The 16963-nt window shown below is 46.0% G+C and overlaps 1 protein-coding gene across 8 annotated transcripts in view; it reads right to left on the minus strand.

Moving 5' to 3' along the window:
- The window catches only part of TENM2 (teneurin transmembrane protein 2), an 867288-nt gene that overhangs the window by 264292 nt on the left and 586033 nt on the right, over window positions 1–16963 (minus strand). For all 8 annotated transcript variants that reach the window (XM_045577000.1, XM_045576998.1, XM_045576997.1 and 5 more), the window contains one exon: window positions 844–1075. In XM_045577000.1, the coding sequence (XP_045432956.1) occupies window positions 844–1075 (232 nt within the window). The remainder of the gene's footprint in view (window positions 1–843; window positions 1076–16963) is intronic.

The raw sequence follows: 16963 nt of genomic DNA on the forward strand, positions 1-16963 counted from the left end.
ATTAGCCCCTTTCTCTGTTCAGTCTTTGTGATTCTTCCAGATGAGGAAACCATAACAATGTGAGCACAGAATCCATGCAGATATCCAGGACGGAGCACCAAGTTTCCCAATACCTGGCCCACCCATGTGCAGCCTTCACTGTCAATCACAACCCACAGCCATGCTGTGACCAGGCACCTTGTTTCAGCCCATGCAGGTGGGCCTGCTTGGGAAGACCAGAAATGAGAAAAGGACAGAAGCAAAGGCAAACCCGAGCAGAGCCAGGCCTGAAGATCACTTTGAAACTCTCTCTCCCCTCCCAACATGCGCGGCCCCTGCTTCTCTTGTTTGTTTTTAAACATTACTGTTTGCCCCTCAGGCTGTCAGTGTATACGGGAGGGATTAAAGTGAGACCGCTTGCTGGATGAAATATAAATTAAAACTATACTTCCGTCAGGCTGGAATCAGGGATTGTTTCTCAAGGTCTCCCCAAACACTTAATTTCAAATGAGTCTTCATTTATTACTTCAAGAAAGGCCAAATGCATAATTTATCAGCAGCTTTCAGTCAATATATCCTTATAAGCATGTTTCCCATGAGCCTCTGAGGAAAAAATATGTTATGCTAATTCTATTAGTTGGGTACACAAGAGCTAAGGGAGTAAACAAGCATTGAAAGGAGACACGTGTGAGCAGAGAAATACCTCTCACCCTACCATCCGGGGTCCAATTCCCCAGAGAACCACCAGGAGGTGGTAGACTTGCCTCCTTTATTTATGCCAAGATTTGCTCCCACACTGCACCTCGGAGCCACCCAGGGGCTCAGTGTGGGTGGCACCCGGGCACGATGGGCCGTGGGACTTACCGGGTCTCCAGCGGCACGTTGCTGTTTAGCACCCAGCTGTCCTGAAGCTGAACAGACTCAGGTGTGGTGGCCAGGTCATTGGGCGCGGGCGCCGGGGCATGGATCTGACTCCGCCGGTTGGTCAGTGAGTTCCTGTTGAGGGAGTTGGCGGACGAGTGGTGATGGGACAGAGTGTGGTTGTGAGGGGGTGGCAGAGGGGGCCTCAGCGTGGACTGGCTGTGGTTTGGAGGGCCTGGAAAGAGAAAGGAGAAACGACCATCAGTGACTGCAAGTCACAGCCGCAGACACTCCGCCAACCTGGGGACGAGAGCTTGGAACCAAAGTCATTATGCTGGCCATGGCTGAAAGTTGCAAACGAGAGAGAGAGCTAAGACCACGTAAAGCATCCCAGGGTCAGTTACTAATAACAACACGCTTCCATTTGCCTTTTTCCATTGGCATCAAGTGAAGAATGAGAAACTCGGTTAGCAAAAGAAGGCTGACTGGTGGAGTTATTTGAAATATATTAATCCTGCGTGGAAAGTTCAAGGCCAATCATTCTTGCAACAAGTCCCTGTTCCATTTCCTGGTAAACCGGTAGACCGCACACATTCCATGAAACTGTTATGCCCAGACTTCTTGATCCCCAAGGACCACCAGGGAGCCGAGTCCGATGCAATAAACAAAAGAGCCTGTACCATGCTAGCAATGGGCTCCTCCCACTCATGCCGGCAGCATGGCAGAAGAGAGCGAATTTCTCCCCATCCAGGAGTTTTGAGGGCTAGGGATAACTCCGCCCTATGGGGCGGAGTTGGGAGCTCATCCTCGCCCCGCCCTGCCCTTTCAAAACGACTTCCTCTTTCTAAAGACAATGAGAACATGGCACACTCTGAGCCATGGAGAAGCAAATTTGAACACCGTAGGGGTCAGGCAGGACCGGAAATGGGCCAGTTGTTGGATGGGGGTGAACCAGCGAGGGTAGGGACAGCCCTCACTCAGGCCCAGGCCCACGTGGCCATGTGGGGATTAGGGCTAAAGGAACAGATCTAGTTTTTCTAAGAAAACTAGCAATCTTAGATTTTTAGATAAAATTTCCCACTTTAAAAAAAGGTTGACAATGAACTAAAAACATGTGTCTCCACATAAATGGATATATTTTTATTTTTAAAATATATTTTATTGATTTTTCCACAGAGAGGAAGGGAGAGGGACAGAGTTAGAAACATCGGTGACAGAGAAACATCGATCAGGTGCCTCCTGCACACTCCCTACTGTGGATGTGCCCACAACCAAGGTACATGCCCTTGACCGGAATCGAACCTGAAACCCTTCAGTCTGCAGGCTGACGCTCCATCTGCTGAGCCAAACCAGTTTTGGCTACATTTTTATTTGTAAGGAGTCAACATGAACACACCCGGGAGCCTGCTCACACCAGCGGGTTGATGCCATCTCTCCTCTGAGAGAGGAACCCTGAGGTCTCCGCCTCCAAACTGCATCCTGCTTCCCAACCTTGAAATCCCTCTCCCGTGTGGGAAACACACACAAAGGAGAACTCCAACTCTGTACGAATTGCCTTCTAACTATGACCGCATATGACAACCCTGCCCAGGGTTTCCTGAGCAACCCACTCTCCATCCACACAATGAGCTATTCTAAGCAGGATGAAAACGAAAGCGGTGCACCACACAAGGTGAGCCCATGAGATGGTCTTGATGGCTGCGGAAGCATGACTTTTGATTTGTGCCCTGGGAGAGAGTTTATGTTTTGAAGCTTCCAGCCAGGGTTGGCAGCTCTGCAGATGACCAGCCTTGTCATTTTTGGCTCCTGCCATCTTCTGAAATCCTCAGCCCCTGCTGTCCTGGCTTTAAGAAGTTGGCCCAAGCCATGTAAACTAGCAATTGGACACACATTTCCACTGCTTGGATCCTTCCGTGTCCCGGTGACATCTCCAAAAGGTGTAATCTATGTCCCGTGGCCCCCTGATGCCTGCAGACTCATCCCCAGGAAAAGACAACGTGTCAAGAATATACTAGGTTTGCAGAGCATCCTGGCCAATGAAAACAAGAAAGGAAAACACGGAGGAAAGGGATCCCCCCAAGTTTGCATCTCTGGAATGAAATGACTTGGAGGATTTTATTTATTTATTTTTTTTGGTGTTCAGAAAAAGAACGAAAACGCAATCCCGGTGGGAAATGTTGCTGTACAATTGCACGGATTTTAAATCGCGTCCTCCAAATGAACCTGTAATTCGAGTTTTACATTATGCACCGGTGACATTTTAAATATATCTTTAAGGGAGTTTCATAGCCTTAGCAGGCTATTATATTTTCTGTCTAGTAATGTATTATTATATAGTTATTTAGCATGTGCCTCCTAGTAGTGGGAAGAGGTGAGAAGAGGGAGTGAAATGATGTAATCATGGTCCTTCGGAGACACTGTCCAAGCCCTCCCCCCCCCCCCCCCCCCCCAGTTAATGAGTCTCATGCCTCTCTCACCCCCACCCCCACCCCCACCCCCATCCAAGTGGTGTCATTATTCTCCATTAGGTAGATAATGATGAGACTTGCCTGAGGAAGGCGAGATGAATCAGCGTACAAGTGAGAACCTCCCTCCCCCGCCCCCAAGCCCTAACTTTCCACCTCCTTCTGCTTCTGCCCTCCCCCCGCCCCCCAAGATCTGTAGACCACACACTCTCCCAAAGTACAAAGAGGCTGTGTGAGGCGTTTAATTCACTAAATGAGACACCGAAACCCGCATGCTTCCTGTCTGTGCACCCTGAGCTAAGGTTGTTCTGCCCACTCCAGCCTGTGTGGCCCTTCTCTGTCCATCTGCGCTCTGTGTGGGTGGGATTCCTGTGGTTGCCTTCTTTCTGCTGATGATACAGCCCTGGGGGGTGAGGGGGGCGTTGAGGGGGAGGCAAGTGCCAACCTGGCACGTCCCAAATGAAGTGGAAGGTGCGTTTTCCAGTTCACTGGGGGAGTTCAGCTCTCTTTGCACTTCTACAGAGAAGGCCAAGAGCTTCCTGGGGGAGATGGAGAAAGAAGAATCTGGAGGATGAAAGAATACATAATTCTCCACTCACCCAGCCCTCCTATGGAGCAGCATGCCATTTCGCCTCAAGTAAATCAAATTATTGCAAGCAACCACAAAAATTACCCAGCATCCTCTGCGTTGGAAGATGGTCTCCTCATTACGGTTGTTCATTTCCACTGTGACATTGATTATATCTGCTCATTTATCTATCTATCCAAAAGTCATCTTTTTCAATTAGGAACAGGAGATGGAAGGGAAGGAGATTACGATGCAGAGTGCCAAATGCCACCACTGGGGTCTATGGAGGGCGATGTGGGAGTGTCTGTGTGGGGAGGGGCGGGCATCCAGCCATGGTGAGGGGGTCAAATCTGAAGAAGTGGGTACAAGGCATGGGTCTGCCACTTTCAAGATGTGTGAACCTGGGCCCGGGACCTCATTTCTTTAATTCTCAGCACACCCATCTGCCAAACAGTGAAAACAGCAGTAATTCCCGGGAGGGCTGCTGTAAAAGTGAGAGGGGAAGTATGAATGGAAACTGTGAGACATGCTACACAATGGCTGGAATGTTCCCCCCCAAAACCATGTACATGGAACATGGTTCAGTTCTTGTAGAATAAAAGGGTGGACAAGACGGAGCTGCAGACTTGTGAAGGGGAAGTAAACTTTGTCTATCGAGGGGAGAAGTCACAACTGGCTGCCCCAAGGTGGGTATTGTCAAAAATTCAAAGTCAAGATTTTGTATAGTGTTCCAGTTTCCTGACTTCTCTTGAAAATAAAAAAGGAATAGAGCAGAAGTATTGACTCTGTATTCTCTCATGGCAGCAAGTGGATAGAGCTGAACACTCTCAGTTGGTTTTTCTACTCTGCCACCAACCTGAATAACCCTGTTATCTTTGTTTTTTAGTACATCCTCACCTGAGGATATTTTTCCCCCATTCATTTTTGGAGAGTGGGGAGAGTGGGAGGAAGGGAGAGAGAGAGAGAGAGAGAGAGAGAGAGAGAGAGAGAGAGAGAGAGAGAGAGAGAGAGAAACATCGATGTGAAAGCAATACTTAGATTGGTTGCCTCCCACATGCGCCCAACCAGGGCTGGTATCCAACTTGCAACCTAGGTTCGTGCCTTTGACCAAATTCGAACCCAGGACCCTTCAGTTGGTGGGCCAATGCTCTATACACTTAGCCAAACCCACTAGGGCGGCATCTGTGCTTTTGACTGCTGGTTTAACTTGGGTCCCTTAGTATTCTAAGTGGATAACGTATCCCTGACATGACAACACTTCTGCTACGACGGCTGATCTCAGGCACTACTTGCCTTTATCAGTTTTCATTACAGCCATCCCATGTGCTTGCTGAATGGGATGGTTTTCTATTCCAGGAATACAAACAGTGGCAGCAACATGCTTACTGCTCTCCACAAAGACAAACCCCGTGACAATGCCCTTCTCCAAGGCAACGGCGGCCCCTGACCTATGGTGAAACTGAAATGGTATTCCAGAACCTTCATGTCCACTCTGTGTTTCACACTTTTCTTGGTTTTAATTGATGCACATATTATTAATGGGTCTTCAATCTAGCCCATGTATATGAAATCACATAAGAATGCAATTGAGCCACGAATAACTATGTCACCTAAATACTCACATAGTATCAACCTAATAAGTATGTCATTCGCAGGTGAAAGGCAGCTGCCATTAACATCGCGGGGCTAACCTGTGATATTGCACCTGAGATGCCTTGAACTGAGAACCTGGGACTTATTTTAGGGGCTGGGTGGCTTTTGTCCTAAGGAGAAGGAGCTGTGTATTGGCTCTTTGTGAAAAGCCAGGTGGGACAGGAAAGACACCTAGCAAAGATAAATCCAAGCATGGACAAGGTGCCTCCTGTCTATGGACAATCTAAGCATTTGAATATGCACTTAATGCACCCTGTTTGCTTGTTTGGTCTCTTTTGCCTGAACGGCCTCTACCTCTGTGTTTTTAGATCTGCTGTGGGGGAGTTGCCAGAAATTTCTATCTCGATGGGCATGTCATTCACATACTTTGTTCTACCTAAATGTCAGTAGGCTGACAGTGGAGTCTTAAGAAAGAAAAGCAGTGCTTCTTCGTTGGGTAACAATATCAATTCCAACAAAGTTAGACGTGGGGACTGGAACATCTCGGAGTAGCAACTCTTGTGTTGCCTAGACTAGCGGTGTTCAAACAGCCTGTAGAAACAGCCCACACCCACACTGCAAGTAACGTATAAAGAAAGGATTTCTTTGGAGCTGAGCGAGTACATTCTTAATAATTGGCCATTGTTGTTGCATCTTCTTAAATAAATAGCCGAGAGAGGCATTTAGGCTGGGCCTCCCCTTGCCAAGGGGCTGGGGTAGAGTTGGGTAGGGACGTGGGCGAGAGGGCAGGGATGAACTTAGACATCTTTGTCTTACTCGAGAGTCCACACCAATTTTTTCCCCTGAGATTAAAAATGATCATAAAAAGTATGACAGAAATAAAAGTCGAGGCCTGCCTGCCTGCCTGCTAATAATTCACTCATTCTAGAAGAAGCCATGCCAAATGTTGGTCTTTAAATTTTCCAACCCCTCAGACCCTGAGATGATGAATTAACCACAAACTCTCTGCCTTCTACCAAATCATGTCTATGGGGCAAGTTCTTTCTTGACAGCAATTTAAAGATGCTACATGCGGGATGCTGCTGGCAGAGACTCTGCAGACTCTGGTTGATGAAAACCGGCACTAGGATGCCCTGTTCAGATGTGACCTTGAATGGGAGCCAGAGGAAACCGGAGGTGAAGATTTTCAAGAATAACAGTCTTTGGTGCCAGCTAAGAAGAGTCTGTTGCAGAGAACCAGGCTGGGGGTTGGCTGTGAACCCGGGCTCATCCAGCTACTACCGTAGCTGTGTGACCTCTGGAAAGTTCTGTATTTTTTTTTTTTTCTGAACCAGTTTCATTATCTGGAAAATGGGTATAATAATAGTACTTCTCTCATTTGGCTGTTGGGAGAATCAAATGAGACTATCTATTAAAAGCTTGACAATTCTTGACACATGGCAAGTTATTAATAAATGTTATCATATGTTATTGTGTTATAATTAATAACATGAATCATAGTAATTAACAGCAACAATAACTAAGGCCCTGGGGCAAATGCTGTGTACCTCCTGGAGCATCCCTGTTTTCCTATCTCTTTGAGTGACAGCTTTTTGTAGGGTGAGGTCAAGTCAATATATGGAGGCAAAATGGGCAACCTTAGACCCTATCCCCACCTTCAGCTTGTCTGCAGAAGGGCACAGTGGCTAAGTGACGTGGCCCAGGCATTGAGACAGGCAATCTCAAGGGCGTCTCTGGAAGAGCCTGTGGAAATGAAACTTGGGATTCAGACCTGCTTCATTTCCATAAGCAAAGTAATCAATGTTAATCACTGCACAACACTCCCATTAGAAATAGCTGCTATGACTTAAGCTCTCCCTGTGTGCCTGATCCTGGGCAAAGTACTGGACATCAATTATTTCAATGTACTCTTGTGCACTCCTGTGAGGCAGGTTCTGTTATCACCCCCATTTCACAGATCCAGCAGGTGAGGTTCCAGGAGGTCAAGTAAGGCACCAAAGGTTACATGGCTTAGTAAGTGGTAGAGCTGCTATTCAACCCCACAGCCTCTTCCCCACTCTGCCGTAGGCAGAGAACCAGGCCGCAGGATGCACTCACGCAGGCAAAGAATCAGATCCTGTCTTGGTACATACGTGCTCTTGCAAATACAGAGGAAAACTGGCTTGATCCACTTCTTTGCACATTTGCTTAAGTGGCAGAACCAAATCTTGCAAGAAATTGGAGGGAACTGCCTGCCTCCAATCTCTGCACCTCCCAGTGCTGCCTGAGTCGGGAGAAATAGGCCAGAACCACCTCCCTGCAGTGTGGTCCCTCTCCTGTGCCTTCCCCGGAGGCCCTCCCCAAACTCCCTCCTTGGAGCTGAGCTGCAGTACTCGCTCACAGAGGGATGGGCAGCAGTTAGGTTTGCCACAAGGGAATGCTGGGTCCCAGCTCAGTCCCAGCTGTCCTTCCTGCTCTGGCAAAAGGTACTTTGCCAAAAACCAGGAAATGGAGGAGTGGGTCCAGATCCAGATTTCTCCTGTGTTTGCAAAAGGATGGAAAGACATTTCTTGAGTTGTCTCTTAAGTTCTGGGCACTTTGGACATTCAGCTTGCTTCCTTCTTCCCTGTCTTAGGAAAGGAATGTTTTGTCCCCTAAGGAATGGGTTTTTACTTTTTGACTAGTGTCCTGTTGCACGGATTCATGCACTTTGAGAAGAAATTAATTAGTCCCTCTGGTGCAGATACTAATGCAGGCAGTTTCCGGTAGTGACCAGTGGGGTGGGACTGGGCAAAATGGGCGGACATGCCCTGAAGCCAACCTTCTGTGATCCCTCCCTAGCCGGCCGAGTGAGGGGAGGTCCCCTCCGGCAGGTGGGGTTCCTCGGCCTGGCCTGCGGGGATAGGGCCAAAACTGGCTCTCCAACATCCCCTGGGGGGTCCCAGAATGCAAGAGGGATTACAAGCAATTGGGCTCCCTCCTCTTTGGTTCCTGGGTGCATCACTCTAGAACTGCCACTGCCAAGAGACCGCTGCTCAGCAGTTCCTGCTTTGAGCATCTGCCCCCCCCCCCCGGTGGTCAGTGTACGTCATAGCTACTGGACAGTTGGATGGTTGCTTAGCCTTTTACATATATAGATTATTGAGCAATGTATGGCATTGCTGGCTTTGCAGGGGCATTGGCTGGTCTGCAGTGTTTGTCAGATCTGGCCACTGTTACAAGCTGCAGCCTCTTCTCATGTTTCAGAAGGGAGGAGAAAAAGGAAGAAAGGATGAAGAAGGGGACAAGTCATGTCTCCTTTCTCATCCCCGGGCCCAAGGCCACAACCCTGTGCATTCTCGGCCCGCCTGCACAGTTCTGGCCCAGGGGACTATCCTGCATGGGAAGGCCCCTCTCAGCCAGCACAGAGCGCCAGAGAAGGAAATGGCTGGGCTCACTCATAAGCCATGATTTGTTGTTCTCTTGCTTCCACAAAATATATGACCTCAGAGGAAAACCTGCCAAGTGCTTTCTCAAGGACACAGATCCACGCTGCTAGGCCTGCAGTCACCAGGAGTGATCATTTGCAGGCTCAGAAACCAAGATGTGGACGGCTCCACCTGCATTCGTAAAACAACAGGATTTGGAGGGACATCTTCCATCATCTCAAAACAGCCCGCACCGAGTAAGACCAGCTGTGGTAAGCACTCACCATCTCTTACCTCATTTAAAACGTGTAATAACCTTCCGAGTAAATATTATTCTCCATTTTAAAGATGAGCAAATGGAGGTGCAGGGAGGTTAAATGATGCTCCCTTTCTTGAATTTTGTATTTAACTGTAATACACCTGTGCCCCTCTCGAGTGCACACTGGGCACATCTCTGTTGCATGACCCTTGGCACACGGTTTCATATTATTTTGGGGCTTTCCTGCTACATTGTGGACTCATCCAGTGCCAGGAGCCTGCCACTCTTGTTTTTCTATCCCCAGTGCAAGGCTGCAGTGCCTGGCGCAGAACTAGGACCCAGTGGATGACTGACTGACTGACTGAATGAGTGAGTAGATGAATGACTGACTGAATGAATGATCAAACAGGTGAGTGAACAACTTACACCCCTAGGGATTACTTTTGGAGGGCCTCTGGGGAGAAGGGTCAGAGCAGGCCTCTGCCTCTGTTCTTTGAGCATTCCAGCTGTTTGCTGAAATCTGATGGGTCTTCCTGCAGTTTAATTCAGTGAATGCTTATTGCTCTTTGAGGGCCCTTTAACAGGAAGACAGCTGGACACAGGGAATGCGACTCTCATCCCTTCTGTTATTATCTGTCTGTTTTTCCTGGTTCTGCCTGATCACCTATTTTCCCCTCCCCCCCCTTTATAACAGCTTTACTAAAATGTAATAAAGTTCAGCTTTCTAAACTACAAATTTTAGTGTTTTCTTTTTAATATAGTCACCAAGTTGTACAACCATCACCACTATCCAATTTGAAAATGTTTCATCACTCCTCAAGGAAACCCTTACCCATTAACATTCTCTCTAGTCCCTCCTTCCCCAAATTCCTGGCACATAGTCAGCTCCTTTTTGTTTCTATCGATTTGCGTATTTTTTAAAAAATATTTTTATTAATTTCAGAGAAGAAGGGAAAAGGAGAGAAAGATAGAAACATCAATGAGAGAGAGAATCATGGATCAGCTGCCTCCTGCTCGCCCCACACTGGGGATCGAGCCCACAACCTGGGCATGTGCCTTTGACTGGAATTGAACCTGGGACCCTTCAGTCTGCAGTGGATTTGCCCGTTCTTAACATTATACATAAATGGTGATTCCCTCTTTTTTTTTTTTTTTTTTTTTTTTTTTTTTTTTTTTAATAACGAAGATGTCTGTTGTGAGCCCCGCTGGAGGAACAGATGGGAACACTAGATCTCAGATGGGGAACACGTCAGCGTTCAGACCACGCCCAAACATCTTTCCCCGGCAACCAGAAGCCAGTCCTTCAGAGCAGCTTTGGCTGGGATCCCACTGCTGTGGAAATATTTCAGATGGCGATTGTTAGGTGATTCATGCCCATCTGAGCACCTGTGGCACACTCCAGGGTCCCATGGAGATCCTGGACCTTGAACTGCAATCCCATTGGAGAGAGAGCCCCACACTTGGGGACAGGGAATGAGGAGGGAGCTCTTGAACTGGGTGTAGAACCAGCGATTGCAGGTTTGGGACCATCCTGTCCAAACAGGGCAAGTGCTCACATAGGAGAGGTCAGAGAGGGATTTTAATCATAGGTACCACATCGTTTTCCCGTACTCCTTACACTCCTGCTTTCTGAAATCAGCAGGAAAGTATCACTTGAGATCAATGTCAACTCCATTTAGCTCCTTTCCGAATGACAAAGCCGAAAAAAGACCACTTGAAATATTTGAGAGGAGCCCTTCTGAAGAGATTTCATTGCAGAGCTCATTCGAGCAGCGCCTATCGGCGCATTTCAATAAATCTGCATTACCCCTGGTATCGCGGCATCCTCGGGGAGAGGCGAGCCTATCAGCGGAAAGTAATGATTTTGGGTTTTTCAATTGCCCTAAGGATCTCGCCAATGCTATTAAGGCCCATGCTCTCCCTATCGAGAAGTTTAGGAGTGAAATTATTAATACGCCCAGACATTATGTTGATTGTTACGCTGTCGCAGAAAATACTCTCTGTTATTTGAGCTGCATTATCACTTCCCCGAGCAGAGAATTGCATCAAAAATTTAAACCCCCTCATTCTGGCTCATGGCATAGCTTTCCAAGGTCTTACTGTAAAATAGGCTGGGCAAAATTTGGAGATTTCCCTTCCCATGAAAAGCAATATGTTTTTCAAAGACCAAACTATATATATATATATTTAAAATAAAACTTGAAGAGGGATTTTCTTCCATCAAGATGGCCTTCTTTAGCCCTTCAGGTTTCCCGTGGGATGTATTTCATACTTTTTCCTTTCTGTCTATGAGATGATCACAGTGCTTTTCCCTGAACACAGGGAGATGATGGAACAAAGATAAAATATTATTTTGATTCCAGATGAGACTGTGACGAGCAGGAGCCGGGCACCAGTTCTGATGTCCAGTATTTGTTAGTCCTGTGCACACCCGTCAAAGGGCAAGTGCAGAATAGAGGTTCCTGGGGCATTTTCACTTCAAAGCTCAGCAGAATTACTTACTATCTGGGTGACCTTTTCCCCAAATCTCTCATGGTCCGTACCTTATAGTGCGAGGGAACAAAGTTTCTCCACACTCGATAAACAGAAGTCAGCTGAATGTCAGACCTCAAACTGCATCTGGTTTCATGGCAATGACTGCTGAGGTGATGGGATGGATCGGGGGTACTAGAGATATTCTTAGGAAACCCTTTCTACCTTCAAAACACACAGACACACACGTATACACGTACACATACATGCACACACACGCATGCATGCATACATACATGCACACACATATGCATGTGTAGTCAGGTAATTACACAAGAAAACAAATATCCGAGAGCTTCCTCAAGAAGCCTGCCCAGGATTACATTGCTCTCGGCCCTTCTTATTCTGTAGTATGAACCCAGGGGTACTCAGGGCTAAGCAGGGAAAGATGAGATAATCCACCCCTCTCCCCCAACCTACCTCTGCCATCCACAAGTGGTTAATAACCATTCCTACTTGATAAAGACAGTTAAGTGAGATAGTATGCTTAAAGTGGAAGTGCTTAGAAAATGCATTTCCAACAGAAAGTACTTGGAAAATGTCATTTATTTTTGCCTAAATAAGCGAATTCTCTCTTGCGAGTGTGAAGAGAGGAATAAAAAGACCCCGTGATTCAGAGATTATTAATTTAATGACTTGGAAAACTCCCTGTTGCCAGATATGTTAAAGGTAAATAGCACCATTAAGAATAAGGGTCCCTTTGTCCTGCTAATGAGTTATAGGGGCTTGAGGTCTTGCAGAACATGAAGATAATCATTGCTCTTTATTTTCACCTTTTTTTTTTTTTTTTTTTTTTTTTTTTGCATTTGAAATGAAACCATCTCACGGTGGGCAATTTGAAGGGCCTCACAGTAGCTTTTTTTCTTTCCACCTGGTATACATTTTCTTATTCCCTAGGATAATCAGCCTGCAGAAGGCCCGGGTCTTGCCGAATCCCTGTATTCCTCTTTAACATGAGCCCCCTTTTGCATGAAAAGCCTACGGTAGTCAACACCTTTACGTTTCTTTGACTCACGCTCGTCCATGAACCCTGCAGGCTGCTCTATCGTTGCATTTCACCGTTCCACAACTCGCTGAGGTCCTGAGTTATTCATCACATTTCGATGGTTTAAGTCATGAATTAGCAATTTGTTTCTCAGGGCTTCTTGGGTTACTGAAATTTTCTGGTATTTATCATCTCCAATGGGATCATTCTTAATCCCATAACAGAGAAAGTGAGTCATCTCCCTCGTGAAATAATCAGATTTAGCAGAGAAAATAATTTCTATCTCTAACACTGTTTATCTGACACTTGAATAGTGTGGTCTGGGAAGGCTTCGCAATAAGACCGTATTTGATCAGAGACCTGAAGGGAACACGGAGAGAACCATTCTGGTGTTTGGGGGAACAAGGTTGCAGGCAGAGGGAAAAGCAACAACAAAGACAGTTGAAATCTGGGATGCGGGTAGGATTGGCCAGAATATCACCTAGGTTTGTCTCTTTCATTCAGTTTCGAGCCCAGTTTTCAATGAAAACATTGAAACAGAGATGAAAGGCCCAGATCCTCACTTGCCTTTGCTGGATCTGAGACTGGGCCAAGAAGGCTTCTGTCTCAGGACCTTTGCACTTGCCATGACCTTGGCCTGGGGGCACAAATAATTGAGTGGCTCAGGCCTTCAACATGTGCAGGACTCAGTTCAAATGTCACCTTAAAAAAATTTTTTTTAAATTGATTTCAGAGAGGAAGAGAGAAGGAGAGATAGAAACATCAATGACTAGAGAGAATCATGGATTGGCTGCTCCTGCATGCCTCACACTGAAGACTGAGATCACAAGCCAAGCATGAGCCCTGACCAAGAATCGAACTGTGACTTCCTGGTTCAAAGGTCAATCTTCAACCACTGAGCCATGCTGAAATGTCACCTTTTGACATTTCTCTTTTCCTCAAAAGCATACATTATCACATCATTAAAAATTGTCCCTTTGCTCTAGAAAGTAAGCATCTTGAAGGCAAGGATGCTATTTTACTCTCTGCCCAATTCTTTGGCCCCTGGAACATTTAGCAAACACAATGATGGGTTATCAGATTAATTAGTTACGTAATGACAAGTACAGTAACTAAAAAGAGTCAAAGGACGGTCCAAATTCTAACAGAAACAAATGTCTTTCAAAGGAGCTATTGCATGGTATCATTTGAGACAAATCTCAAAAGCTTGAACTTGACCAACATTCAAGGAAAAAACATTGCTGTGGCTTCCTTGCCAAAACACAGCTCTATCTCATGCAAGTGGTGGCAATTTTTTCCTCTTCCTGCGGCAACTGAAACATGACAACCAATGCTATCTAAGCAGAAATCCCCACAGAACTAATGATGGCAGGGCCTCTGACACTCCCCGCATGGGAATAGACACATTTTACTTCTAAAACCTGACTACCAGGATCTCTGGTGGCCCTGTGTCACCTGAAGCGGTTTGCTTTCCATCGTGAATCTGCTGTATTCAAGGATCTCTGCAACAGGCCCCTGACTTACCTGAGCAGGGTGAATCCTGGCTCAGTGATGGATATATAATTGGTGATACAAAAAGCAACTGGATGTGGCACAGAAAAAGCTAGTTCTGCAGAGAGTTTGCAAGTCAAAAGCAAGATATATAAAGTGCCTCCCCCCTTGAGAAAGACTTGATAGACAGGATCAGATGAAATTCAAGGGCTTTCTGATGCTATGATGATAAGCATAAGGCATTTGATGGTGGTTCTGCTCCAGGACTAACATTTGAGTGAAAAACTCCAGTTGGCCATATTTATCCCATTCAATCTTCACACATCTCTCTAAATGATACATGGCACACGATTAGAAAGAGTTTTCCTTCTATGGATCTCTCATTGTACAGGGCCTGGCAATGTCACATGCAAGTAGCCACTTGATACATGTTTGTTTGTTTTTTTAAAAAAATATATTTTATTGATTTTTCACAGAGAGGAAGAGAGAGGGATAGAGAGTTAGAAACATCGATGGGAGAGAATCATCGATCAGCTGCCTCTTGCACAACCCCTACTGGGGATGTGCCCGCAACCAAGGTACATGCCCTTGACCGGAATCGAACCCGGGACCTTTCAATCCACAGGCGGACGCTCTATCCACTGAGCCAAACTGGTCCTGGCTGATACACGTTTATTTTCCGGGAGAAATCCAAAGACAGGACACCTCTACCCACAAAATGTCTTTTTCCTTCTCTCCAATTAAACTGCTTACACAAATCTAGGGACCCAGGAGCTCAGTTCGCTGTGGCAAATGATTTCCCATCATTTGTTGATTCATTCCTTCACTCATGTCTTCATCGGTTCACATGCTCATTTGTTGAACAATTAATTATTGAGCATCTTTGCTGGGTCCCATGAATTTTTGAGGCTATTAAGCCATGGTGGCGGGGCTCAAATGTCACCTATTAAGCCACCTCTTCCCAGACAACCTCATGTTGACCTCTTTGTTGAGCTATAAAAATTCCACTCTATCTCCCCACCCCACCCCACCTTGTTAACTATAAGAATGCTTGACTTTTCCGTATATGTTTTCATTCAGGTTTCAGCACCATGTATAAAAATTTTGCTAGGGCCATTATGACACATTGCTCTGAAAAATTTTCATCTTGAAGCTAAACGTGACTATTTCCCCCACCTCTCCACGCTCACCCTATCAGTTTTATCTCAAGAGGCTAACTCACTATCCTGTTGGGCCTACATCCATGCATGTCCTCGAGTAGAAGGCTTTTTGTTAGCATACCAGGATGCACCCTGGGACACAGAGAAATTAGTGCAAATGTTCATTATTACCTGTGGAGAGAAACTGTACCATTTGGTTCATTTGCGTTTTCAGCTGAATGTGCTATTTAGCAACTGTCTTTTATGCTTAATTCTAGATAACAGAACACGGCGAGCTGGAGTCCCCAACCTTGTACGGGGAATATTGGTGCTATGCTGCTTTCCTTATGAGGTCCACGCGGGGAATCCCCACTCTGGGCTCTGAAGCCGCCGTAGAACCCACGGCCTGGGGTCTTCCTTGGACACATAATGGGGATGAGATATTGGATTCAGAAAGCGAAAAGGGAAGTGGAAGACTAGAAGAGATTTCACCATTTGGGTTTATTCTGATTGTCCAATCTACCCTGAGCAGTCACCCTGATTCCACGAACCACACAAAGACCCATTATTTATGCTTTTCTAATTAAAACACAGGTAAGTTGGCACCAAAGAAGAAACCATAAATAGAATTGAGAAAAGCAGGAAAATACACTTTAAAATTGAAGGACTGTCTCACTAAAAAATAAATGACTTGTGAAATTAACCAGAATCAACACATGACAAAAGTGAGTATTGTGCTGTAACATATTGTTATTATTGTTATTTTATTGATTTGAGAAAGAGAGAGAGGGGGAGAGAAAAAGAAACGTCGATTTGTCGTTCCACCTATTTACGCAGTCATTCACTGATTTTTGTAGTGTCCTGAGCAGGTATTGAACCTGCAACCCTGGTGTATTGGGACGATGTTGTAACCAACTGAGCTACTCTTCCAGAGCTAGAATATACTTTTGACAGATGTGAACTCTAATCAAAATACCATGGTGTAATCCTCATGCATTGGGGTGGGAATACTAAATGGTACAGTCACACTGGAAAACAGTTTCCTATGATGTTACACTGACCACACCACCTGACAATCCCAACCCCATGTATTCACTCTATATGAAACAAAAATGTGTATTTCCCCCCAAACCACACGTGAACGTTTATAGCAGCTTTATTCATAATCACGGAAAGCCAGAGACAGCCCAGATGCCCTGCAACAGGTGAATAGACAAGCAGAGTAGAGCTAGCCTGTACAATGGAATACTATGCAGGCATGAAAAGGCCAACTACAGATACCGGTAACAATGCAGGCACATCTCAAAGTCACCATACTGACTGAACAAGTCAGTTTCAAAAGGTTACATACTGATTCCACTCATAGGACAGCCTCAAAAGGACAAAACGATAGGCCTGAGGGATCAGCGGGTGCCGGGGAGGGGACCTGAGAGAGAGTGTGACTATGCAAGGCAGCAGAGGGAGCGTTTTGAGAAGATGGGGCTGTTCTGTGTCATAACAGTGGTGGTGGCTACACAATCTATACATGAGTTAGGATTCATAGAACTGCACACAATAAAGGCAATTGTACTGTGTGATAATTTAAAATCCTATCTAATAAAAGGTAATATGCAAATTAACCATTACTCTGTCACGTGGTGCCCATAGTGGCTGGAGTGCTGGGACACTGGGGCAGTGTCGCCCGGCAATGAGCCCCAGGGTCCCG

The sequence above is a fragment of the Pipistrellus kuhlii genome, unplaced genomic scaffold (genome assembly GCF_014108245.1).
Source record: "Pipistrellus kuhlii isolate mPipKuh1 unplaced genomic scaffold, mPipKuh1.p scaffold_m20_p_8, whole genome shotgun sequence".
NCBI classification, from domain to species: Eukaryota; Metazoa; Chordata; class Mammalia; order Chiroptera; family Vespertilionidae; genus Pipistrellus; species Pipistrellus kuhlii.